The 27,724-nt window shown below is 43.4% G+C and overlaps 1 protein-coding gene across 3 annotated transcripts in view; it reads right to left on the minus strand.

Annotated features, from left to right (window-relative positions):
- Nucleotides 1–27,724, minus strand: part of ncam2a (neural cell adhesion molecule 2a) — a 546,541-nt gene that overhangs the window by 175,345 nt on the left and 343,472 nt on the right. For all 3 annotated transcript variants that reach the window (XM_078165636.1, XM_078165635.1, XM_078165634.1), the window contains exons 2-3: nt 27,502–27,576; nt 6,321–6,527 (exon numbers count right to left, since the gene is read on the minus strand). In XM_078165636.1, the coding sequence (XP_078021762.1) occupies nt 6,321–6,527; nt 27,502–27,576 (282 nt within the window). The remainder of the gene's footprint in view (nt 1–6,320; nt 6,528–27,501; nt 27,577–27,724) is intronic.

The following is a 27,724-nucleotide window of genomic DNA, read 5'->3' on the forward strand; positions in this document are numbered from 1 at the left end:
ATTAATACATACTTTCAACATATTGTACCACAGTAGCCAGAACTATAACTATAATATTATTACTTTCATTAATGTTGTTGTAAGCTACTGTCATTACCTGCATCTCTCTCTCTCTCTCTCTCTCTCTCTCTGTCTCATTGTGTCATATGGATTACTGTTAATTTATTATGCTGATCTGTTCTGTACGACATCTATTGCACGTCTGTCCGTCCTGGAAGAGGGATCCCTCCTCAGTTGCTCTTCCTGAGGTTTCTACCGTTTTTTTTTTTTCCCCATTAAAGGGGTTTTTTTTGGGGAGTTTTTCCTTATCCGCTGTGAGGGTCTTAAGGACAGAGGGATGTCGTATGCTGTAAAGCCCTGTGAGGCAAATTGTGATTTGTGATATTGGGCTTTATAAATAAAATTGAAATTGAATTGAAGAGTCACAAGATAAAATCATTTTATCTCTATTCAAGACAGTGGGGCACTAACCGAAAGTTAGCCGCTCGTGTCTAGTGCGCCTTCTTTACGGACCCCATAATGCAGAAGGTCTGGGTCATTTCAAATTGCGGAAATCAAGCTTTTTTGGCCATGTGCTAATTAGCAGCTTTCATAGGAATGAACGCCTCAAATGCAGTATCCTGGTCTCTTAATACCTCCAAGGGTTGGGTCCATGACTGAATCTACTGCCGTCTTGTTTTTGGCCAGATGAGTAAATGTGCTTGCTGTTTCCTTCCTAACGTTACCAGCTAAGGTTAGCTAACTTAAGCTACTATTTTGTCCAAACGTCACCAGCTAAAGTTTACTCACTTCACTACCTGCTAGGTCAGGGGTAGGCAACCTGCGGCTCTGGAGCCAGATATGGCTCTTTATCCGCTCTCTACATTGGCCCCCTATGGATTTGTCAAGAAAGAAAATAAATAGCCATTTTTTTTAACATTTTTATTTTCCATTCATCATTGTCCTAGGCCTTAAGGGCTTTTACATTCTCCGATTGTAAAAATGTGTAGCCAATACATTGATTTCACATGAATTCATTTCTTCAACTAAAATGTGCATCAAATGTCTACGCCCTTTTTCCTCTAAATTTTGCGAAAGCTCAATTGCAGTGGCTCCTCTTGAGTCTCCCTAGCATGACTAACTAAGGATTTCAAATCCAAAAAGGAAAACAGAGTATTTAATAGAGTGCAGAAATATTTGCTTCCTTTTACTGCCCTACACTGCAAAGTAGCAAATAATCATAAATAGCCCACTGCAGGAGCCACCTTGTGGTAAAAGATATTAATAAATGCTCCTTTGGAACCATTAGTAATGTTGATGGGCTAATTTAGATATCTTCATTATAAGGCTTAAATATACTTTGCAGCTCCATATAGATTTTTTTCTCTTTTTTGGAAAAAAAAAATGGCTCGTTTAATTGTAAAGGTTGCCAACCCCTGTAGTCAACTGTTTCCAGAGGTCTGGTGAAACGCCGTTAAGAATCTAGGTTGTGGCCAGTGGAGGTATTCGCAGATATACGGGGTGCACCTTTTTCTCTCCGTTTACAGTTACCTCCCAAGACCCAATGTCCTCGTACGAGGACATAGCATTTTGGATTTACTGGATTTATACTTTTCCATTCAGCTTAAAGGGAAATTTCGGTTTATTTCAACCCGTCTCCTATCGTCCTAAATTTGTTTCAAGTGACTTGTGACATAGAAATAATAGTTAGCATGTTAGCTGTTAGCCTAGATACAGCCGTAGCGTCAGACCTGTTAAAACGTAAGTGAACGGGCATACTTCAAGTGCAAAGTTAGTCCACTAAACAAGCTTTTTTTCCACAAAGACTGCCTCATATCATTAGGATAAATGTCAGAGAACATATAGAAAATGACATGTAAACGTGTTGTCTTACCTTACCGGTATGGTGCCATGTTTGTTTACATTTAGCTCTGCTTTCCAAAGCTCGGCCGAAATATATCTCGCCAGCTCTAGATAAAGCCCAGCTGGATACTAACGTTACTCCAGGTCAGAGTCCTGCACGGGTCCAGTTTTCAAGATCCGCCCCAACCCGACCCGGCGATGTACAAACCCGCACCCGAACCGCAAACCCGCGCATCAGGCCAATTAGTACCGCAGCCCGGTCCGACCCGTTAAAACACGATCCGCAGCCCGACCCGTAACCCGGATTTAAAGTAATCATTTTGGGTCATATTGGCTGAATATTGAACAGCATATCGCCACAGTTAAGGTGCCAGTAAGTAAACAACGACCTGAATGAAGCAGCTCTCACAATAAAAACCTGACTTCAGCTCCATGATCAACCCTCTGTGTTCTTCTCCCATACGAGTGTAAAAGCACTCGTTTTGTTATGTTTAATGCTTTTAAACTTTTAATCTGTGTAAAGGAACTTTACATGTGTAATAATAGACTTACTTTCTGTCCAGAGCGACGTTCAGCAGTTACGAGTCGTCACGTGTTTTTAGAATCCATCGAGGAGAGAAGTAATCCATCAGGGAAACACTTTAGAAACATTATAAAGTGATAGTTGTACGTTTTATCCACTTATTTCTCAAATACCTAAATAATTATTTACTGTTTTGGAAGCGACGCTTGTTAGACGGTGGCAGCCATGTTGATTCTCTCGTCCAGTCACAAATTGTGTTATGAGATGGTGAAACATGTGTAAACAGCTGAACCAGTGACCGTTGCGAAATAGCGGAGGCGATCCTCAGAGAGTAAATAATGACCAAGATAGTTATCTGTAGTTTAACGAACCCGCGATCCGACCCGCATGATATTTTTTCCACCCAGATCCGAACCCGGGAAAAAATGTTTTTTTAAAAACCACCCGCAAATCAGCTGTTTTTGCGGGTACCCGACCCAGTGCAGGACTCTGCTCCAGGTGGAGGTGTCTTGTACTCGGTCACATCCAGACCTTGAAAATAAGGCTGCAACCGGTCCCATTCCTTGCAACAGAGGCATTCCTCTTCTGTGGGCACTGGGGCACAGCATTCACAGGTACACCACCAATCTCCAGAGCTACGCAGCCTTGCAGCAGCCATTCCTCCTCTCTCATCCTCTACCTGTTGCGCCTCTCTCTCTCTCTCTCTCTCTCCCCTCCTCCTCCGTTCTTCAATTTCACGAAGCTCTTCGTCAGTGTATTCTGGCTCAAATAAATAAGGGCGGCCATCAAATTCTGCAAAATCAAATTCCTCCTCCACAAAGTCGAAGTCTGGCAAAAAGTCAGCCATTATTCTATAAATCTTTCATAAAATAAATGAATGAACTTTTCAGGCTACTGTCCGGTTCTGCCTTCCAGCTGTTGCTGCTTGTTCAGGCATGCTATGAGGTCGCTGCTTGTTCTCGCGATATTTCGGCCGCGCTTTGGAAAGCAGAGCTAGAGGGATAAACAAACATGGCAGCACACCGGTAAGGTAAGACAACACGTTTACATGTTGTTTTCTATATGTTCTCTGAAATTTATCCTAACGATATGAGGCGGTCTTTGTGGAAAAAAAGCTTGTTTAGTGGACTAACTTTGCACTTGAAGTATGCCCGTTCACTTACGTTTTAACAGGTCTGACGCTATGGCTGTATCTAGGCTACCGGCTAACATGCTAACTATTATTTCTATGTCACTAGTCACTCGAAACAAATTTAGGACGATAGGAGACGGGTTGAAATAAACTGAAATTTCCCTTTAAAGCTATAGTGCGTAACTTCTACAGGTCCATAAATGTCTGTTTCACCCAAGCCACTACTAGAGGAGATGACACAATGCTGATTAAGCCGATCGGCTCCTCTAACATCTCGCGGTATTTTTCAATATATATCATTTTTAGTTTGATGAGACCGGCGACATTCCCGCGCTGGTGCACAGGAAATGAAGGGCAGGGGGAGGAAGAGCGGAGAGTGTCATAGCAAGAGGTAGAGCGCAGGTAGAAAGAGAAAGCAACATGGCGGAGAAGCAGCCGAGACACGGTTCAGAAGTGGATCCTTCCACAAAGGAAAAGCCTGGACGTTTGGCTGAAGGTCTATTAGCAAAGAAGGAAAGTGACCGATGGAGAAGGCAAACAAGGATTTGTATGGGCGTCCCTTTTCCTCGGTGGAGAGCCCTGAAGGAAGAAATTGGGCTGAGGGCAGACACGGATGTTGCCTTGCTGCTGTTGGATAAGTAAGTGACTTGGTTTATAATTATATTATGAGTAGTATGTGTTGCTGTTACATGAATTGGACCTAGTACTTTATTATTTTCTTGGAAATGGTGCTATGAACGTAATGTAATGTTAGCAGCCTGGTGTTCGCCATGTTGTGTAGCATTGTGTACACGGTGTGTGGTGACTGGCGAGTGTTACTCTGTTTACACGGTGTGTGGCGACTGGCGAGTGTTACTCTGTGTACGGTGTGTGGCGACTGGCGAGTGTTACTCTGTGTACGGTGTGTGGCGACTGAGTGTTACTCTGAGTACACGGTGTGTGGCGACTGGCGAGTGTTACTCTGTGTACACGGTGTGTGGTGAGTGTTACTCTGTGTACATTGAAGTGCTGCCGGCTTATTAGTTGTAATAACGCATTATCCGCTGGGAGGCGACAGAAGTTACGCACTATAGCTTTAACATAGGCCTGTTGTCCTTGTTTGTGGACACTTTTTTGTGCCATCTAGTGGTAGTGAGAGCACAATACACTTATCCATGGAAAAAGAAGATGGCAGCCAAACTTGTTTACTTATATTTAATAACATTTGTAGTTTGATATGCCAACACATTTGACCAATTTTAGAAAAGGTAACAAGCTAAGACGCTGTTAATTAGCAAGTAATCCTTTGAAGACATACAGAATTTATTTAATTTATATTCAGCTCGCTTGAGGACATGGAGACTTGATGATCGTCAAGTTTGAGGACATTGGGACTTTATTATTGTTGAAAATGTTTCGTTTTTTATACCTAAGAGGTCTTACTAATCCCAAATAGCTAGGAGAAATTAAAAACGCAAACCAAGGAGGATAAGCCATTGGAATATATGGAAGAGTATACCCACTTCCTCCTCGGTAAACTAACCATCTACCTAGTAGTACGCCCACCTCATTAACGACCACTACACCACTGGTCGTGGCTTAAAACAGGAAGAAGTTGTCACAGCACATTGCAATTGCACCCAAGTCGGGGCATCTTAAATAGAACACTTTAACGTTCACATCTGACGTTCGTTGACTCCACTACTCCAGAGTGAAGATGGAGGTTTGACCTTTATGTCCTACTATTTTTGAGACTTAAAGGACAACTTCGGTATTTTTCAACCTGGGCTCTATTTCCCCATGTGTATGTGTGTGTATGATTCATGGGTACAACTCGTTCTAAAATTGGTTTAGTATTGAGCCGCAAAACGAGCTAAAATGGTAATGGGGGCAAATGTGTCCCGTATAAAAGTGCTTTTTTTCGCCACTGACCGGTTCAGATCACCAGTGCTATCTCTGTAAATAGCATATGGTAACGGCCCTGGGGCAGTGGTGAGTGTGAATGAGTGGAGTCAGCTGTCATTCAGTGTTGGAGCAGAAAGGCGGAAGTTGTCCCCGCTCGGTATTGTAAATGAGTATATTGAAAAATACCTAAGTTGTCCTTTAAAGTGGCCAATTCATCAGTTGGAACAGTTGAACAGTGGAAATCATAGGCATTTGTGCAGCGTTGGTAGGTTTTGACTCCAGTTGCCTTCCATCTGGACAGTGCACCGATGTGTGACATCATTTACAAAGAAGCTATAGTGGCCACTGTCCTGGTCCTGCATGGCTTTTCTAATTCTTTTCCACAGCAAATCACAGGAAGGTAGAGGATAAGTTGGATGTCTTGCACAAGGACACTGTAACCGGACAAATGGTGGTTAATTCACAGCTCTCCGTGAGGATGCAACCTGTGATGGGACAGACTGTGTAACCACTGAGCCAACCCCGCCTCGTAACATTAAGTTTTTCCCAGGAAATAGTGATGGGTCAGCAAGGCAGGTTAGCCTCAGTGCCACATTCCTCATTATGCCTGGCAGGATCTGAGTCCCATGGCATTACTAGCTGTCATTATACTTTAATCACAAGAATGAGTGTAACACACACCCTCACATGAGCTCACACACAAAGTCAAAGGTACACATGGACCTAAAATGGACATGCACACAGACAGAGCTAACATTTTTAACAGCTTGTGGCTGTGGAGAGGCTGAGAATATGAATAGGCTGGCTACCCCTGTGATCCAACACTAATGTGAGAGGTTTATTCTCTTCTTGTCATCATGTAGAAATCTCCTCAGGAGGCAAACACAGAGCATCTGCAGGTAAATGTGTTTGTGAGCGCACACTATCAGTCAAACTTACGGTAGATCTCCAGCACGACCGAGGCCTCTTCGGTGTGGCCGCTGGCGTCGGTGGCCTGGCAGCGGTAGATACCCGCATCCTCAATGATGGCATTGTAAATGATGAGCCTGGATCGTGACGTCTCCGTGTGGAGCGCCATCCGCTTGGAGGGCACGATGCGCTCGCCCTGGGGGTTGTACCACTCCAGTCTCACCGGCTCGCCAATAGCTGAAAGCAAGGTCAGACACAGAGAGATAAAGTTATGATGATGATTTTACTCTCTTTTAGAAGTCAACAGGATCATATCAACATTTAGCTTTCCTTTTAATGTTCACTTTCACTGCGTAGGGAAGAAACATTCCCATGATTACTCCCACTCACACCTGGGACCTCTTCAGAACATTTAAATGCCTAAAGGGGTTTTTTTTGGGGAGTTTTTCCTTATCCGCTGTGAGGGTCTTAAGGACAGAGGGATGTCGTATGCTGTAAAGCCCTGTGAGGCAAATTGTGATTTGTGATATTGGGCTTTATAAATAAAATTGAATTGAATTGAATTGAATTAAAGACATTTATCATTCTCTTTGCAACACGTTGTCTCTTTTTGGCTTCCAACAGCTTCATGTATTTCCCAAAGTGGTTCAATAAGTTGAACCTGTTACCTTCCAGCCCCAAGATTATTTGTATAAATATTGGATTGCCCATGAGTGACACTAACTTGGCATCTCTTTGCATGAAGTGAGTCAGCCTGAAAGATTCACAGCTTGCAGCAGGTCTAGAAAGACAATACAGTTTGATAACAGCTGATTGGACTTCCTGTGGTTGTCGTTAAATCGGCGATGCTCTTGGCTTCACAATCGCTACGGGTCATAGACTCTTAGCTCGCAAGAAGTCTGGTTTTAAAGGGATAATTAGTTACTCACCCCGTGCTACACTGAATTTGTGAACTGCACTTTGTTTTTCTTGCCTGCCTCCAGTGAACGAAGAATCCAAAAAAATGTTGAAAATTGTTAATGAACTGCAATCATAGGGCTCCATGTTTAACAGCAGCAAAATTATATAAAAACAACCGTTTACAAACTTTCACACACATGCAGTATAATCCAAGTCTCATTCATCCGGTCATATGCTCAGTACTTCCCAAACACATGCATTTTTGCATAGCCTGCATAGACAAGTACTGCATCTTGGCAACTCAACAGAATGCAGAGTTCAAAGGCACCTGCTTTCAAATGTGTGTTTCTCATGCCCTTTTATCAGGTGAGTACTGCATTGTTATTATATCACTTATTAAAAACAGAGTACATGCAATGGCTTGTTTTTGCTTTGTTACATGCACCATATCATCATGGTTTGTTGCTGGCTGTAAGGGAGAAGGTATGGGTTAGTTAGGCAAATCAAAGGCAACATTGCGTCCATTTCCTTGCATCTGACAGCTTTGCAACGTGGTATTTCCATCTGCAGCAGCTGTCTTTATGGCCTGTAGGCATCATGAATCTGAGCACAGAGGAGCTCTGTGACAAATTTCTCAATGGTGAGCTGGTGTGCCCAACAGTAATGTTATAGCAAAAATAGATATGTTTGGGAAGTACAGAGCATACAACTGGGTAATTGAGACTTGGATTATACTGCACAAGTTTTGTGAGATTTTGGAAAACTAATATTTTGATATAGTTACTTTGGATTTGTTGAATCCAAGGTAACATGGTGTGAGAAACTGATACACTGAGGCCATGTTTACACAAAAATGATCCACTGAAAACAGAATCGTTTCTCATTTTCATTTTGAAAAAGTTCCACGTTTAGATGACAACATTTTGATAACAATCTCCATGCACACAGATGTGCAAAAATGACCAAAAACGCTGTAGTATACATGCCAGGCCAGTAGCTGGCGGTGTGACGCTTACGCTTTCTTCTACAGAGCGGTGATGTATAAGCAAACAAAATGGCAACCGCACGAACATTCGTCTGGACGGACAACGAGATGGAGTTGCTACAGTAAATCTACACTATGATGGAGAAGCGTTGATAAATTCAATAGGGTGAGCAGCACAAGCAGAGGTCAAGAGTCCGCCATTGTTGTTGTGATGGTCGACTTTTTCATGCATGCCTAGTGACTGGAAGCGTAATGCGCATGTGCGAAAAGTCTCCGTTTTCAGAGGAACTGCATATTGCAAGTTTACATGACAACAGAGATGCTTCCAAAAAATTGCACTCTGGAACCTGTTTTCAGGCACCCAAAACACCGCTGTCGTGTAAACAATCGGCCAAAACGCAACTAAAGTTTACCGTTTTCAGGTGAAATTTTTGGGCAAAATATTCCTTTAATCAGAGTTTTGTTGGTATTTATGTCCTTATCAACAATGACAATGTAGAAAAAAACCCACATATAAGTCAATGTGTTTTACTTATGTCTTCATAGATTTTTTTTTTCAACATTTTAGTTTTATATTAAGATTTTTTATCTAAAAACTAATACTCCTTTAATTAGTATAGGGTTTTACTGTCATTTGACAGTACGTGTTTGGCAATTTTTTAAAAAAGATTTTTAAAATAAATTTAATTACATTAAATTTAAAGAATTAAAAATAAAACAACAATAACAAAAAAGTTCCCCCTCTTTTCTACACTTGCAACTTTGGCAACTTTATTGTATGGTTACATACAACTGGATAAATGAGAATTGTATTATACTGCCCAAGTTGTGTAAGAGTTTCTAAATGAATATTTTGATATAGTTTTGCTGTTGTTGAAAACGCCTATAACTTCATCATGAATTTTCTCCAAATAATTTGTTATAATCATGAATTCAAGGTCATGTTTGGTGAGTAATTGATACACAAAGGATCATTCTGTGGGTGAAATATTCCTTTAATCTATTTGTTTTTGGCAGTTGTGTCATTATCAACCTGAGGCCTGTACTTCGAAGCAGGATTTGGAGTTAGGGAGGTAACTTCAGGGATCAATACTATGAAGCTGGTTCTCTTTTCACAGCCTGTCAACACCTCAACCACTGACCAGTCAGATCCCTGAGAAAAAGGTATCTATGGACCAAAGTCCACGGTTTCAGGTGAAAAAGAGTAGCCTATACTGTTATAGGTCAGTAGAATCATTTTATTGTTCCAGGGCTCTTTTTCCACTGGTTTTAAAACAGAACTTCTAACAAACACAGAGATCATTCACAATCCATGATTAACAGTATTTTACCTTGTGAAAAGTTTAATTTAGTCCGCTGGGATAGTGTTGTTATTTTACACCCTGATTTCATTACTGTAGCTCACAATAAAATGAGACACCTGCAATAAGAACTTGGAAAAAAAATATTTTATTACAAAAAGAATCCACACACTGTTAATTGGCTCCCCTTAGTATAAATGCAGCATTTCGGTCAGATAGACCTCAGCAGTCATTAACTACTTTTCCACCCTTTACTTCAGTAGCAGAAACAGTCTGGCATCACGTTAAACTGTTTTATGTGACATATTCAGAGTAAATAGCAAAACGTACTCTATACAACTATCACATATAGCCTAGTGATACCTAAGCGTAATTCAAGTCTTGGCTGACGGTGAATTTTTGGATGGATGTTTCTACAGTTTCTGTTTTAATACTATAGTCATTTACATCCCACACCACTGACATTTTACTGTCTCGTAGTTGCAGATATTTTCAGTACCGTTTCATCTCATATCATATGTAGCAGCCTACTTCATTCATGGTTCTGATGATGTCGCTTGTAATTAACACCCCCACCTCTTTCCCATGAACATGCTCGTGGCTGGATAGGAAAACCCAGAGTTGACTAAACAAGTTGATAACCAGCTTTGTAGTACCGGTTATGCAGAAGGTTAATGTTAGGGTTAGTCAAACCAGATAATGAACATATATGATGCACAAACTGGACTGGCTTCACAGTGCAGGCCTGAGATCAAAGTACAGAGAACAAAGGCCGAGAGAGAATGTAGGAAGACACGCATAAATCAAAGTGTTTTATTCATGTCTCCATGGAATTGTTTAACCTTCTGGAGTTGTTTTATATTAAGATTTTTTTTATTATTCTACAACAGTTGGACTGTGTAAATGCAGATGGTATACAGTAAATATCTGTATCAAAAAAATAATAATTCTCAAAAAAAAAGTAAAGGGTTTTACGAACAATTGACAGTACATGTTTGGCAACTTTTTTTTTACAATTGTTAAAATAAATTATTTTACATGAAATTTAAAATTTTACTTTTAGGAACTTTAAATGCAGATGGTATACAGTAAATATCTGTATTTGAAAAATAATTCTCTGTAAAATAATATAAACAATAACAATATCTGTTTTGCAAATTTTTTTTAGGATTTTTAGAATAAATTATTTTACACTAAATTTAAAGTTTTACTTTAAAAAACAAATCAAAACAAAACAAACAAACAAACAAAAAAAAGCCCTACATTTTAGATTCCGCAACAGGACATATTTTTTGTTTTTATTCTAACATAGAATTCAATGTAATTTGACATTCTAGACCATTAAGCAACTGAATAATACTGTTACTGTTCTTATTATATTAATTTACAGATTGTAACTTTATTGTAAGGTTAATATATCTCATAAAAAAAGATTTACACTCATGTCGACAAGACAAAAAAAGTAAAATAATACGGTAAATTCCTGTGGAAAAATTAATGATTAAATTAATTTAATTAATTAGGGAAAATTATTATTATCATTATTATTATTATTATTATTATTATTATTATTATTATCATGTTGTTGTATTATTACTTTTTATTTATGTATTTATTTATACAGTGTAGTTACACTATTCTGACTGATATTTTTTTAATAAGTCTAACTGCTGAGTAGTTATGATTCAATCAGACTTATATTGTGGAAAATTTCGAGAAATTATTAAACTGATTTGATGATAATCAGATTTTGAAATAAGTAATACATGGTATAGATTTGTATTCATACAGTGCTGCTAAGATTTTATATGGATACACTAGCATTCCTTTTTGCTTTGGTCCGCTAAACAACTGAGGACCATCCAACGCCGTTGCTGGAACTTGTCGAGGGAACAGACGGCCTGAAATTACATGATTATGTCATAATCTTGGATTTACATAGCTTATAAATCTGTAAAGGAATAGGGACATATGTAGGCCATAAATTCCACTCTCATTTCCAAGATTATACACGTATACAAACAGACACTAAACACACTAACAAATGGCAGGCTTGATCAAAAAGCTCACTTGAACCCTGATTAAAATGGCGTGCATATGTAGCCTGTGAAACATGAACTCATCTGGCTACTGTAGATGATCCGACCATCTGCAAACAGCAGGTGGCCTTTGCCTGTAAAACCTGCAAATAAAAGTGTCAGTGTGGAGGGCCATTTCTGGGGCCATCAATCATCCAGAGCCTTGGAGAAAAGAGGAGATGGACAGAGGCTTGTCCAGTCCTTTAGAGACAGGTTGCTAGATTTAAATGAGGAAACATGCAGAAAATACAAGTTTGTGACAAACAGATCGTGCATGGGAAATGAGAGAAGCCAGTGGCAAGAGATAACCCCTGAGATAGAGAGCAGGCAGTTTGAATGCTCTCTTTTCCTTTCACTAACTATCGGCAAGATGCCCTTGAGCAAAGCTTGTAACCTCCAGATGCTCAGCAGCCAGCAGCACAGGGTAGCGAGGGTTCATCTCAACAGCAAGCAGGTGTAACTGTGAGAACACGGCTTAATGTAGGGCAGGATTTAGCTGGAAACATATTTGTCCAGCACGCACAGTGATGCAAATTGCTCATAACATCAATAATAATCTCTCAGTTTGATAGTACATAATCGTAAATGATGATAAATTTGCCTCTCGATGCCTGCACTTTGCATCATCGAGAAACACGCGGGCTCCCACTCACACCCCAGCATGCTGACACTGATCATCATCACAATGTTTCCAACAACCATCAGCACCACATCCTTGGCATGTGCGTCTGCCGCTCGTTAGTTTCAAGGCCAACAAATCTGATGAGGCAATCAAACACAAGCATTGCTGAAATCATATTACACTACAAGCCTATTCTCCTGCTTCCCTTCACACGTGGCTTCCCACCGGAGCCTCGTGGTGCATGTGGGTACTTGTGGGGAGCAGATAAGTGTCTAGCATCGCTACAGGCGTCCCTTTTTTATACCTGTTAGCATTACAACGTTATCACCTCTTACCATTTTACAGTCAGCTGACAGCAGAGACAGCTAAATATGTTAAAGTTGATGCAGCTAGCGCGGTGACAGGCCATTTGCTTCACAGATGATCTGAGAAGACAGGAGTGTGTAGCATGCTGCCCTGTTTTTCACGCTCAGCCCTGCCTCCCTGTGTGTGTCCTCACAACTGTATGAATAGCTGGTGGAAATTTCTGTCAAAGCGCTCTTAAAAATCTGCATAAGCTCCGGTGTTATTACTGATTCTTGGCAAGAGAGAATGCTCGATGACTGACTCCTCTGAAGGTAGAGTGGAAAGACAATGATGATTTTTCAAGGTGCTTGCAAAACGTCTACACAGCAGCGCGCCAATTGATCGTCGGCTCCCACTAACTGCTGATGAAAGCGACAGCTCCGCTCTGTTTCGGCTTGATTTTGTACATGGATATAAAACTTTAACAAAAAAAGAGCAGGCAACAAAGCTTTGTATCTGGTAGGTGTTGCAGACAATGTTTATGATCCTCCTTAGCAGTGAGGGAGCAATATAAAGCGACTGAAATATTGAAGCGATCTAAGCCTCCTGCACAAGGCAGATTATTGACTAGACGTGCCCCTTGGCGCCAGAATTAGCCGAGCACATGCCGAAACACTCCCACGTCCCCATGGTGGCTGGCACTGGAGCCATGGTCGTAATTGATTCAGGACTCAGAGGAAGTAGATAGCAGGGAGGAAACAAGAGCTGAGCAGGGAGGAATCACACTGGTCAGCATGTACATGCGTGCAGCTTGACATGATGTCAAAATTATCGGCTTCACGTTTATCTCTGTCTGTAATGTCTGGCCAATGGGTGAGTCATGTGACCTCCCCTGCTTTCGTTAGACATATCTGATGAAAAGCACATGGAAACATAAGAGCTGTTGGATCTGGTCTGACCAGCATTTGTAGCCACCTTTGTTTTATTTCGCAGCCAACACTTGTTTTGGCTCTCTGCCACTTCAGTCAAAGGGGAGGTTAAACACACACCTAAACACTAGTTTATCCACCTCCTTATTTGTCACGCCATGAGCTCAGGTTCATTAAAGCCTGACAGGAGACCTATTCTCTCCGTGGCTGTCGCTTTGTTTGTTTCCCAACAAAAGGTCTAATTGAGCATTTTAAAGCTGAATGCAAAGAAAACAACTTTCATAATGATGTGCTTGTTCTCCATGACTGGTTGCCTTTATGTTTTTCTGACACTTGCTGAGTTCAACGAATATGCACTGAGCAGTATTTCTATAGGTTTAAAAGAAAACCACAATGACATCAATCTACAGTTGCGGCTTTCTATTTAGTGCATGATGTTTCATTCAGTTATATACAGATGATGATTGAAATGTTTCCATACGGTGAGTGGGGGTTCACAGAATGCTTTGATGAGTGTGAAAACAATGTTAACTCCCCAGACAGTCCCTTCAGGATTTTTTTGCCCACTTTTTGGGGTGATTGTTTGATGTTTATCATTTACATGTTTTACTATTACTACTATTGTTTTTTATATCCTCCTTAGACCCTGTGTCCTCCTATGGGGACATCCCAGTTTGGGTTTACTGAACCTTATACTTCATTCTGTTAAACTTAGACCTGTTGTCCTCGTTTGTGGACACGTTTTTGTGCCATCTAGTGGTACTAAGAGCACAATCGTAAGGTTACGTGTGTAACCATGGTACTCTGAGTAGGAGGCTTCCCCTCCACCTCAGAGATATTACATATATCTCTACGGGAAACCTGATCAATCACGGTCAGGTGTGTGGATAATTACTTTAAGACAAACCACCTGTGGAGTGGACATGGCTATCAATCAGACCGGTTATTTAAACCCCTGTCAACCACGCCCACGTTGATATAGATCTTTGGAACGAATCCCTGAGTGGCCTCACGCTGGAGGGGAAGCCTCTACTCAGAGAACCATGGTTACACATGTAACCTTACGTTCTCTATTGTAAGGAGGCTTCCCCTCCGCCTCAGAGATATTACATATATCTCTACAGGAGAGCTTTAAGACACACTGCGAAGGGACAGAGCAGCACCACCCCACACGTATGGCGTGACTTTCGAATGAGACGTCACCGCCACCGAAGTGCTCTACAAAAAAGAAAACCCCCATGCGTCAAACCAACTAATGTACACAATATACACATCCCCCAAGCTAGCCAGCTCCACAAGACACAGGACGCTGGTGCCCCAGCCCTGGTTCAAGACGCAACCAAGGGCCAGATGGCCCGCAAGACGCAAAGGCTCAATCAGAGGGGTGGAGAGGCCACTCAGACCAGCCCCCACGAGGCTGACTGACAGGAAAAATGAAAAGTCACTACCGCCGGGCTACCCCAAGCACCTGCTCACCGAAAGAAGTACCTGCAGCCACACTGAACTGGTCGAAGCGAGCATATGTGGACGGGGCTGACCAGGTAGCTGCCGCACAGATCTCATCAACAGACACATCGCGCCATTACACCCAAGACGTAGCCATGCCCCGAGTCGAGTGCGCCCGCACTCCTGATGGGAAGGGCTCCCCAGTCCCCACATAGGCCTGCTGGATAGCCTCCACAATCCAGTGGGAAAGACGGGCCTTAGACACAGGTCCTGCCTAAAGCACACAAACAACTGGTCAGTCCGCCTATGGACCCGCGTCCGGTGCAGATACACCCTAAGAGCCTTGACAGGGCACACAAGTGAGTGCCCATGCTCCCCCTCTTGCATTGGTGCAGAGTAAAGAGACCGGAGCATGACCTCCTGACCTGGCTGCGATTCAGAGAGGACCTTGGGAAGAATTGCAGGGTTGGGTCGCAGGACCACCCCTGCCCCCTCTGGCAAGAACCTGCACAGATCTTCATGTATGGAGAGAGCATGGAGCTCCCCCATCCTCTTGGCCGTGGCTAGCGCCAACAGGAGGGCAGATCTGACGGACAGCCATTTCAGGTCCACCAACTCTAAGGGCTCAAAAGGAGGACGCTCCAGAGCCTGCAAAACCAGCTCCAAATCCCAGGGCGCCAGAGGTGGTCTACCACGTAAACCAGTACGCCTCCTAGCACCCTTGAGGAACCGGGATACCAATTTGTCCTCACCCTCAGGCAATTGGTATCTCCCAACCCGAGCTGCCTTGATCGCCGCCACCATACCCCTCAGGGTAGAGGGCGCCCTTCCAGCATCCAAGAGTCCTTGTAAGAACCGCAGGACAGCTGGGGCCGAGCACGTAAGTGGGTCCGTCTGGTGTCCCTTGCACCAGGCCACAAAAGCCCTCCATATGTGCGCATAAAGTGCTCTTGTCGACGGTGCACGCCTCCTGCAGCGTACTGACCACCGAAGGTGACAACCCCATGGCTAGCAGCTCGGGCCCTTCAGGGACCACGCCCAGAACCTGAGCCCTTGGGGAAAGGGATTGAACCTGAGTCCCCTGTGCTTGAGACAGCAAGTCCAGATGAACTGGAAGCTCCCACTGAGTCCTGCCCAGTACTGGGGGGATGTCCGAGAACCAGGTCATGTGTGGCCAATGTGGAGCCACCAGGATCAACCTCACTTCCTCCATGTGCACCGTCCTCAGGAGAGGCGGAAGGAAGACAAATGGGGGAAAGGCGTACATCGGAATCTGTGGCCAAGGGTGAGCAAGGGCGTCCGCTCCGAGGGAAGGATCGTCCCACCCCAGGGAGAAGAAAAGTGGGCAGTGAGTGTTCTCCCGTGACGCAATCAGGTCTACCTCGGCCCATCCATAGCGGAGCCAAATCCCTGCTACCACCTGAGGGTGGAGTCGCCATCTGCCTGGGTCCAGTTCCCCCCCGGACAACCAATCCGCTGCATGATTCTGCACCCCCGGCACATGGACTGCCCTCAGTGAGAGAAAGCTCGGATACGCCCAAAGCCATAAGCGACAAGCCAGCTCGCAGAGGCATGGAGAAACCAACCCCCCTTGCCTGTTGACATATGCGGCTGCTGTCACACTGTCTGTCATAACCAGCACGTGCTGGCCCCGAAGGTGTGGCAGAAAATGACGAAGACCAAGATGGACCGCTGTCAGTTCCAACATGTTGATGTGCTGGGTGGCTTGAGGACCACTCCAACGACCTCTGGCACCGTTTCCTCTGAACACTGCGCCCCAGCCTGTCAATGAAGCATCCGTCAGGAGAAAAAAATGATGCGTTACCGGCCCCAGCACACTCCCTTTGGCAAGATTCCCACCGTCTTCCCACCAACGGAGGGCCATTCGCAATCGTCTGGTGACTGGTATCCAGGCGACTCCTGTAGGCACCTTTGTACCAGCTGCATGTGCAGGAGGGCCAGTGGAACGGCCTGTACTGATGACGCCATCAGACCCAAAAGACGGAGACACAGTCTCCATGTGACGCCTGCCCCCAGCCTGAAATGGGAGAGGCAGGCCCTGAGGGACAACTGCCTGTCCTGCGTCAGTGACAGGAGCGCAGCCCGAATCTACCACTAGGCCCAGGAACTGCGTCTGCTGTGAAGGCTCCAGTCTGCTCTTCATCAAATTGAGCCGCAGACCGAGGTGCTCTATGTGCTCCAGGAGGACAGTCAAATGAGCCCGACACTGAGCCTGCGAGTGTGCACAAAGGAGCCAGTCGTCGAGATAATTCAGAATCCGTATTCCCTTCTGTCGCAGAGGTGACAAAACTGCCTCCATGCACCTGGTAAAGGTGAGAGGAGCCTGGGAAATTCTGAACGGCAGAACCTGGAATTCGTACTGCTTGCCGTTGAAAAACGAACCTGAGGAACCGCCAATGCCTGTAGGGAACCACCAGATCGATGGTGACAAACCAGTCCCCTCTGTTGATGGACTGCCGCACCCTCATCCTCAGATCATTAGAGGCCCAGCCCGAACCCTGTGGCCCCACAATCCTGGGGGCTTCCTTCTTCTTACCCCTGAACTGACCAGACCACTTGGGGGTCAGTGCACTGGAAACCTCCTTAGCACAACTACGGGCCTCCTGAGCCTGCCGTAACGTCGCAGTGGCACCAGCACCAAACATGCCACCTAGCACAACTGGCAATTTCAAGAGAGCCCCTTTGTCCACTGGCTGTAACCTGGATCGGGACAAATACAGCTGGCGCCTAGCAACCCAGAGCACTGACATTGGCCAGTATTGGCCAGTTGAGTCTGTATCACCATGGGCCTATGCACTTTAACTAGTGAGGCGTCTAGCATCCTACAGTCCCCCGGCAGAGTAACTGAACCCAGTACTGAGCTGGCCGGAAAAAAAAGAGCCGACACAGACTGGTCTAACTGAGGTGGCGAATCACAGCCTACTTTGTTCTTATCCTTCATGGCAGACAAACGTCTGTTGGTAGCGGAAAAGACCAACTTAGCTGTGGGCTTTTCAAATCCCTTATGCATAAGGTTCACCACCTCTGGGAGGAGAGGCACTGTAAAGGGCTCTGTGTCAAGTGACCCCTCCTCATCCTCATCATTAAAGCGCGAAGGGGGAGGGGCCTGAACCGTCCTCAGTTCCAGCCCCAAAACGCGGGAGGCCCTCTCGATTAGACCCCTGAATTGCTGTCTATCGCTTTCTTTGGCGTGGTCATCCAGAACCTCCTCACCATCATGTGAAACCCCCTCCACATCAATGTCATCCTCATCCTCCTCCTGAGCCCTGGTAATATCAGGCAAAAAACACCTGGGTGGGGGACTGGGGCAGGGATCCACAGAGGAGCTACCCCCAAATTCCCCCGCCATACAGCACTTAGTCTGTTGGAGCTTATCAGGTGGAACAGTCATCCTACGCTTTACCCCAAACACACAAAGCTGAGCCTCTAAGGTTCGTGCTGGCAAAATAGAGCAATCCATACAGGAGGAGGGATTACAGACAGCCTCAGAGGCATGTTCCTTGCCTAGACAACGTACACACACATCATGTCCATCCTCAATGGGCAACTGGACCCCACACGCCACACAAATATGACTCATGACCAAATCTTGCGACAAGTCCCGCCCTCGCGAGATCCCAACCCGGAAAAACAATCCAGCTCTACACACCACAAGACTGTTGCCGGGCGATATGTGTGTAATGAGACGTGTGTGCTTGGTGTAGTGTTGCAACCACAACACAGTGTCAAGATCGACAAAATGACAGACAGACAGATAGTTAACAGCTCAGAAAGTCCGCGGCCCTGCTCTCACCGTCCGCACAGAACCGAAAAACAGGACCTGTGCTGATACGTGACAACCTCCGCACGGAGACAACACGCACAACACTGGATGTTAAGCACTAAGTACAAGAAACTTAGCTCGGCAACAACCACTTGGAACCTGCTCTCATTGCCCAAACGGGGCCGAGAGACAGGACCTGGTGTAAACGGCACGTGAACCCCCGCACAGAAGCAATATGCCAACACTGAGGAAGACACCAACAAACGTTTATAAAGGATCAACATTAACAGCCACAGCAAGAGCAGAACATCTCACTCTCTCATACCATCAGGTAAGTGGCACAGACTGCTAATGTTGTTAAGTTAAGAAGACAGAAAGATACAGAATCGATTTGTCTCAAAGCAGAGCGACACGCATGCTGCTCCAGTGGAAAAGAAAAATAAACGTGGGCGTGGTTGACAGGGGTTTAAATAACCGGTCTGATTGATAGCCACGTCCACTCCACAGGTGGTTTGTCTTAAAGTAATTATCCACACACCTGACCCTGATAGATCAGGCTTCCCGTAGAGATATGTAATATCTCTGAGGTGGAGGGGAAGCCTCCTTACGATAAAGAAACACTAATCCATGTAAAAACAAGATAGCAGCCATCTCTACCAAGTCAGTCTGTAGCCAATCCGGACACAAAAGTGGACAAGGTCCAAAACCTGATCACATTTTATAGTTGAAACTTGTTTATTTATGATTAATAATGTTTGTAGTTTGATATGGCACCACATTTAACCAATTTCATGAACAGTAACAAACTTAAGACACTATCAATTAGGAAGTACTAATTTGAGGACATTGGGACTTTATTATCAACTCATTTGAGGACATTGGGACTTTATTATTGACTCATGAGGACATTGGGATGTAGTCTTGTTTAAGGATATTGGGACTTTATTGTCATCTTGTTTGAGGACATTGGGACTTTATTATCATCTGATTTGAGGACACTGGGACATATTCATCATCTCATTTGAGGACATTGGTACTTTATTATCATCTTGTTTGAGGACATTGGGACTTTACTGTCGTCTTATTTAAGGACATTGTGACATAATTATCGACTCGTTTGAAGACACTGGGGCTTTATTATCATCTCATTTTACTTTATTAATCCCCCTGAGGGGAAATTCAATTTTTTCACTCTTTTTTTTTTTTTTTTTTGTCATTAACACACAGGTCCGAAAGACACAAACATGCACAAACAGGACCTATACATCCACAAAGAGAGGAGAGATGTCAGAGTGAGGGGGCTGCCCTTGGTCAGGCCCCCCGAGCAGTTGGGGGGTTCAGTGCCTTGCTCAAGGGCACCTCAGCAGTGCTCAGGAGGTGAACTGGCACCTCTCCAGCCACCAGTCCACGCTCCATATTTGGTCCGGACGGGGACTTGAATAGGCGACCCTCCGGTTCCCAACCCAAGTCCCTATGGACTGCCGCCCCAACTCATTTGAGGACATTTGGACTTAATTATTGACTGTTTATTTTTCTATACTTATCTGGTTCTACTGATCCCAAATAGCTATAGGAGGAATTAAGAATGCACACCAAACAAAAGATTGGGTCTCAGGAGGATATTACATAAGGCCAGAACAACATCACTATCAAGCTGCTGTCCATTAGTCAATTATTCTGCAGCAGGACATTCATCCATTCATTCATTCATCTTCTAACTGCTTCATCCTCTTGAGGGTCGCGGGGGGGCTGGAGCCTATCCCAGCTGACATCGGGCGAGAGGCAGGGTACACCCTGGACAGGTCGCCAGACTATCGCAGGGCTGACACATAGAGACAAACAACCATTCACGCTCACATTCACACCTACGGACAATTTAGTTATCAATTAACCTAGTCCCCAATCTGCATGTCTTTGGACTGTGGGAGGAAGCCGGAGTGCCCGGAGAGTGCAGCAGGACATGACACTTTAAAATAAAAGCTATGCACCAGAAATTCACTGTACTTCATAAAGTGTGTTTTTTCCAAACATTTTCGCGACTCACTTGCAGTCAAGTCAGAATGGATGCAAGACCCACTTTGGACAGCTACCCACCAGTTGGGAACCTCTGCTTTAGTGGTCACAAACACCCATGCAGTGGTGTAAGGTAGTTGCAACGGGCCCCAGTGCACACTATTTTGATGGCCCCAGTGCACGCTGTTGCGCACGTATCATCTCATCACATTATCAGAGGCCTGACAATGGATAACATCAACAACATATTATCCAACAATCATCACTGCATATCTGTATATGACACAAATAAGATATTAATGATTGAATTTAATTTTAATAGTTTATTATAGTTTATGCTTTTGCCTAATGTACAAAAGAAAAAAAACAAAGATGCGTTATCCTTTTTCAAGGGTATATAGATAGCAAATGGCACTGTTTTCAATCTAAATGAGAGATCTCTGAACACAGGCATATTTCCAAGTTGACAATCACTCATAAGGGCCTATTCTCCATCCAACACATTGTTGGGGGGCCCTATGGGCCCCAGTACAACTGCACTCCCTGCACCCATGGCTTAATAAGATGCAAGGGCCTGTGTTGGTGCAGGCAAATATCAACCAGGAAGTTTGGTTTATGTAATAAATCTTTAGGTTTGAGGGCTTATCTTCAACAACAACAACAAAACAATCTTCCTAAAGGCAGAGCATGTTGCGCATGAGGTGTTAGACAGCAGACTCCACCTTCACTGTCAAAACACCCAGTGAGGAAATTAATCAATAATAATTACTTAAGCTGTTTGGGGGGTTTATAGGGGTCCAACAACATAACACAATGGTGTTTTTAGCATGTGTATGTGGTTGTATGTTTTGGGAATTTTTATTAGTGCTATAAAACCAGATTTGGATTTCTGATACATTCATGCAGCAGAAAACACTGAAACATATCTGCACATACAACAAACAGCCTACTAAGTGCAGCTAAATGCAGCTTCGCAAAATAACAATGCCAGATTGCACAATGTACACCATGTTGATGTTGCGGAGAGGAACAAAGCTACAGAAACTGTTCATACCTCTCGTTGCATGCATTTACCATCGAGCTGTCAGTGACCTTACCCACAACAATGATGGAAACAAACAAACCAAAAACAAATTCACTCGCGGTACAAGGTGACACAAGCCCAAATGCAGTGTTTCTATCTCTCTTGCAGACCACTTAGAGCTGATTATTTTCTAAAGACAATCTCTCCAGCCATCCCTCCCCTCCCTCCTGCTCCGCAGTTCAATTCACCTGTTTTTTTCCCCTCTCTCTGCCTCTCACTCACTGTTTTCCTTTTCTCTTCCTGACCGTCTATACCTTCCGCTTTTTTCTTTCTATCCCACCATGCCGTGGCCTCAATTCAAATCTCCTGAGCAAAACATCTTTTTAGAGTGCTCCGCTGTGAAGGCGTACACAAAAAGAAAAAAAAAGAAAAAGAAAAAAATGATTATATACAGCGAGGTGATGAATAACAGCTAATTCTGCTGAAGGGACGTCACTCACATTTTCTTTTCTAAAAGCAAGAATATATGAATAGATACATCAGTCACTCTGAGGACAGAGGATATAAAAGGAATTTTAAAATGAATAACAGCATTTAGAGGCTATTCAACTGACATATATTAATTCATCATATTTGTACACTCTTCAGTCTTGATGGGAAATTTAGTCTACAACAAAAAGCCTAATGTTAATGTACACTTTCACATTTCAGCAGAATATGGAAAAAATGTGCCGTTTTCTGAGTTTAAAGGGGACCTATTATGCTCATTTTCAGGTTCATACATGTATTTAGGGTTTTTACTAATACATGATCTGAAATTGGGAAGAAAGTAATAAACTACGGCATCCAAGATTACATGTTTCCCTGATGTTACCATGTAGCTACATATGTTAGTGTACTTGCAGCCGGGGAACAACTAACAGTGAATAGCGGCATTTTTGACCACAAAAAAAACAAAAAACAACAACAACAAAAAAAAAAAAAATCAATAAAGGCGTTTAAACACAACCTGACATGTTCCAACAGGAATATGATCCACGATCAGAGAGAAATTAACATCACTCACTAAGATATCATGTTTCCCACATGTTAGCCTGTAGTTACATGTAGCATAGTACATGCAAGCGGGCGGTGACTATAAAAAAATCACAAATAAAAGCTTCTGAACTCAACTGAACATAATCTAAAATTGGGGAGAAATGAACAACTTCAGCCGCTAAGATTACATGTTTCCCTGACGTTAGCATGTAGCTACATGTAGCAGTGTACTTTGCAGCTGGGGAGTGACTGTAACAGGGAATAGCTGCATTTTCAACCACATAAAAATCATCAGTTAAAGCTTCTAAACACAACCCGACATGTTCCAGCAGGAATATGATCTGAAATTGGGGAGAAACTGACAACTTCAGCAATCAAGATTATCTGTTTCCCTGGCTCCATGTCATTGGTTCAACAGCCATTGGTTCGACGTCCCATTAGTCTGACTGTCTGCGGTGCTGAACGGCTTGCGGCGGGCGTATGGTGCGCCGCGACCAGCTTGAGGCGGAGCAGGCTCACAGCTTATGTGTTTGTCACTTTCTTTTTCATTTTAACCCACACCATGATCTTTTCCTGACCCTAACCAAGTGGTTTTTGTGCCTATACCTAACCAGACCTTAACCACAGGGCATCATGATGATTTCGGAACGGACTTCGGAACAATGAGTTTAATATGGTCAGAACAATGGGATGTCGAACCAATGGGCAGTCGAACCAATGGGCAGTTCCCGTTTCCCTGATGTTAGCATGTAGCAGTGTACTTGTGGCTGGGGAATGACTGTAATGGAGAATAGCAACATTTTCAACCACAAAAAAAAAAAAAAAAATTCATCAATGAAAGCTTTGAAACAAACCGGACATGTTCCAATAGGGATCTGACCCAAAATCAGGGAAAAATGAACAACAGTCAGCAAGATTACATGTTTCCTGATATTAGCATGTAGCTACATGTAGCACTGTACTTGCAAGAGGGGAGTGACTGTGTATAGCAGCACTTGCTATGGTAAAAGAAAAATCACCAATAAAAGCTTCGTAACTAAAATCTTGACAAACAGACGTGTTCTAGCAGGAATATGATCTGAAATTTGGGAGAAATTCCCAACGTTGACAACCAAGATGATATGTTTCCCTGAGGCTAACATTAAGCGACATGTAACAATGTACTTGCAGCTGGGAAATGACTGCTATGGAGTATAGTCACAACAGGACATGTTCCAGCAGGAGCATATTCTGAGATCAGGAACAAATTAACAACTTCGGAAACAAAGATCATGTTTCCATGATGTTAGCAAGTAGCTACATGTAGCAGTGTTTGTTATGTAAACACTTGCAGTAGCATGCCTGGAGCAGATGAATATATTCAGAAATCTGCCACAAACTGACGTCAGCTTGGAGCCAAAGTAGAAAAAGTAGAGTATTTTGAACGGTCTAAAGCCTAAGGTTTTTGCTCACAGGGATACTTTTACATACATTATCCTAATTATTTTAAACTTTGGCCATGTTGAATGTGTACATCCAGAATGGCAACATTAAGCATAATAGGTCCCCTTTAATGACCAAAACTTCATTTGACAAAACAAAAAAGCGAACCTGCTCCATCAGGACTATTTCAGTGTGGTTTGATCAGATTGTGTTTTGCTAAAACTTCATTGGCACATGAAGGTAAATGATGTCATCTCTTCCCAATGACACCCAGCTCAATTCATAAAAAAAAACACTGGCAAAAAAATAAAGCACAGGCAGGAATCTCTAATGTAAACTTTGGCAGAAACATTTGTGTTCATGTCAGACCCATCAATCACAGGAATCAATCTTAAGGACCTTTAAACAAACACAAGATGCATCACTACTATTGCAGCAGTGTAAGTATACCATCAATTACACTGTGGTTTGGACTAGAGTTTGAATTTTGTAGTATCAGTAGAGTACTGTGAAGAAGTAATCACAGAGATCTTAACATGAGAACCTGTTTATACCTGGTATTAACAAGTGGACAGATTTATGCAACACATTCTCACTCCGACCTCGTCACATATCAACGTTTGGTCATGGACTTCCAATGTTAAGATATGATGTGCAAGATACCCTGGGTTCATTGGTTGCTTATGTTCTGGGGCGCTGTGTCAACTTAAGCCCATTACATATATTGGTCTGTTTTCAAAATAAACTCAAAAATATACACACTACAGTATGTTGGTACAACACTATGAGTTGACTTTTTTTTTTTTTTTTTGTACAACAAACACACACACATATGGTTGGGTTTAGGCAAAAAAGCACGTGATTGGGATTAGGAAAGAGGAACAGGTTTGGCTTCATGACCTTACAGGAAGTGAATACTTGCTCTCGGGTGAAAGTTGGTGGTTGATGGACCCGTCCACCAACCCTCCCACCAGCCCTGCTTGGACTTGGACTTGGCCTTAACTTTTGCTGTTGTCCCACTGCATTTCCCACCGACGCTGGGTGCTGTCAAACAAGAATGGTAACTGGCTGCATATCGTGCCAACATTAAAGGACGACCCGGTCTCACTCCAAAGTTGTTAAAGACATTGACGTCCTTTAATGTCGGCATGATGGTTGCCGCTTAGGGAAACGGAAAGATGGAAACGTGGTGGGACAAGAACAAAAGTTAAGGTGGTCGAGCAAACACTGACCTTCACTCAGGAAATCTAAACCCTGTTGTTTTTTCCTAAACCCAACCATGTGCCACTTGTTGAAGGAAAAAAAACCTTCAATCTGTGGTGCTGTACCGACGTAGTGTGTTTATTTTGAGAGACACTGTATGTAAACTGTACATTTCCTTTGAAAATAGAAGTGTATTTTGAAACAAGACTTGACACAACATCTCAAAACGTCAACAAGCAACACACCCGGTTTACCTTTCATGTCATATCATGACATGAAAAGTCCATGACCAAACGTTGATATGTGACAAGGTTGGAGTGAGAATGTGTTGGAAAGGACGGCTTTTTGTCTTGGCTTCTGACACCGGAAGTCACTAACCAAGTGCCTATATTCAACGACTTTAGAGTGAAACCAGGTCGCTTTATGTACAGGTGTGACTGCACCAAATGCATCCTCAATGAATCTTGAGATCTGATCACTAAGACCACATCTGGGGGTAGTCTGTACACTAATGTGTCCTGGGCCCTCATTAAAGGGCTGCCTACTCTTAAAGTCCTTGCTTATCTGACTAATTTTATGTTGCTGCCTTTACACAAGTTAGACACAGCACTAAAGGAGCTGATTCCTCCCAGAAAATGGTCAGTTCAATGTCAAGTTTTGTTTATTTCAATCAAGAAATTTCTGTATTTGTGTTTTTGTCTGATCAAATCACATCCACGCAGCAGATTAGCTGAGCTTTTACATGTTAAATTCTTACTTAATAATACCCAAGGATGTTTTTTGTTCTTCCAAACTTTAAATATGACTTTTGCATATTCAATCATGACTATTTAAGAGCACAGATAAAAATGAAGAGAGTTTAATTAAAGCAAAGTGAAAAGGCCTTTTGAGTCAAAATAGTTGGAAGTATAAAGATCTGGGAGCAGAAAAGGATGATACATGGAAAAATAACTTAAATGGAGGATGTGATACAATCCTTCTTCCTCCAGGCTGCTATGTTGACCTACGTTTGACATAATTTTGACCTGAAACAACTGTGTGAACAATCCTTAAGAAAAAAAAAAAGTTGTGCCCTCTTGGAAGAAATGAGGTGTTCAATCATTTTACCCTGCTGCCAATTTCTTTCCGGCAAACTTTTGAAACAAGAAAGATTTGTATCGAACAAGTGAATTGATTTCACCCAGGTTCTTTTTTCTCAAGAGCAACACATTCACCTCTCCGTTCTGCCTTTTCCTCTCCCTGAACCCGTGAATCAACATGCAATATAATTGCCTTTTCTGTGCCTTCTGTTCCTTTCTTTCCTCCGATCCATTTTTATGTGAGCCTGATTCATACAGCGGGCCATGCCGACTTAAAGCCAAGAAGTCACTTTAAAAGACAGTTTTGTTTTTTTTGTTTGCAGCCTCACTTCGGTTTCACTGGGATTTTGCTTTTTGCCTATGACTGTTCTGCCCTTCTTCTCAGCCCACTCCAGTTGGCAGTTCGGCATGTGAATATGGTAAAAAATTGTGACTGCCCGTGGTGAAAAAGGGCAAAAAAAAGTGACACAGACAGTTCCTCCCACGCATTTTTGTGGTGGATGGTGGCTATTTATCTCCCACCTCCAACACTCTTTTGCCTCAAAGCCTTTCCATTCTTCTCAGTTCTGTCGTTCTAGCTCTTTCACAATAAAAGCTTTCAATTCCTGCCAGTTTGGTTCCATTCACTACTATTTTTCCAAGCCCCCCTCCCTTCATTCTGTCCTTCTCAGCACACGCTAGACCTCCAAACCCTCGATGCTCCTCCCAGTGTGTCTCCACTCCCTTGGCTGTTAGCTCCACGCTGAGTGGGTTGGCAGGAGAGAAGAGGCAGTCAGCAGGAGGCGGGCCAGGGCCTGCCAGAGTGTGTTGCCACCCTACCGCGCAGCTGGCACCGGCATCAGGTTCTCTGTTATGGCTGAGTGTTGATATACCGTTCAGAGAGGACAATGAGGATGAGGGACGGGATGAGCGGGTGTGTGGATCCAGTCACCATTGGGTCAAAGAGTCACTCACCATATGGACGGCATGGATTGTGTTGTGCTCGCTGTCATACAAACAACAAACGGACTTCACAAGCGGTGATGTGAGCCCCCCCGCTGCATCCCTGACCCGCCAACAGTCACATACAACATATAGAAACAACAGTGTGTGGCGTTTGTACCTGTGCAGATGAAGAACTTGGACTCTCCGACACTTAACTCCACTTTGTTCAACGATATGGACACCTGCAGTGCGGCTATAATAGAAAGAGGAAAAAACAGAGGGAAATGGATTAGTTAGAATACAAAACAGAGGATTTTCATCATTTTGCAGACTGGAGCGACATAATAACACAAAATTGCTGTCAAAAACTGACAGCTTCTTTAGCACTGAGGCTCATTTCC

This window comes from Epinephelus lanceolatus, chromosome 24, assembly GCF_041903045.1.
Source record: "Epinephelus lanceolatus isolate andai-2023 chromosome 24, ASM4190304v1, whole genome shotgun sequence".
Classification (NCBI taxonomy): domain Eukaryota; kingdom Metazoa; phylum Chordata; class Actinopteri; order Perciformes; family Serranidae; genus Epinephelus; species Epinephelus lanceolatus.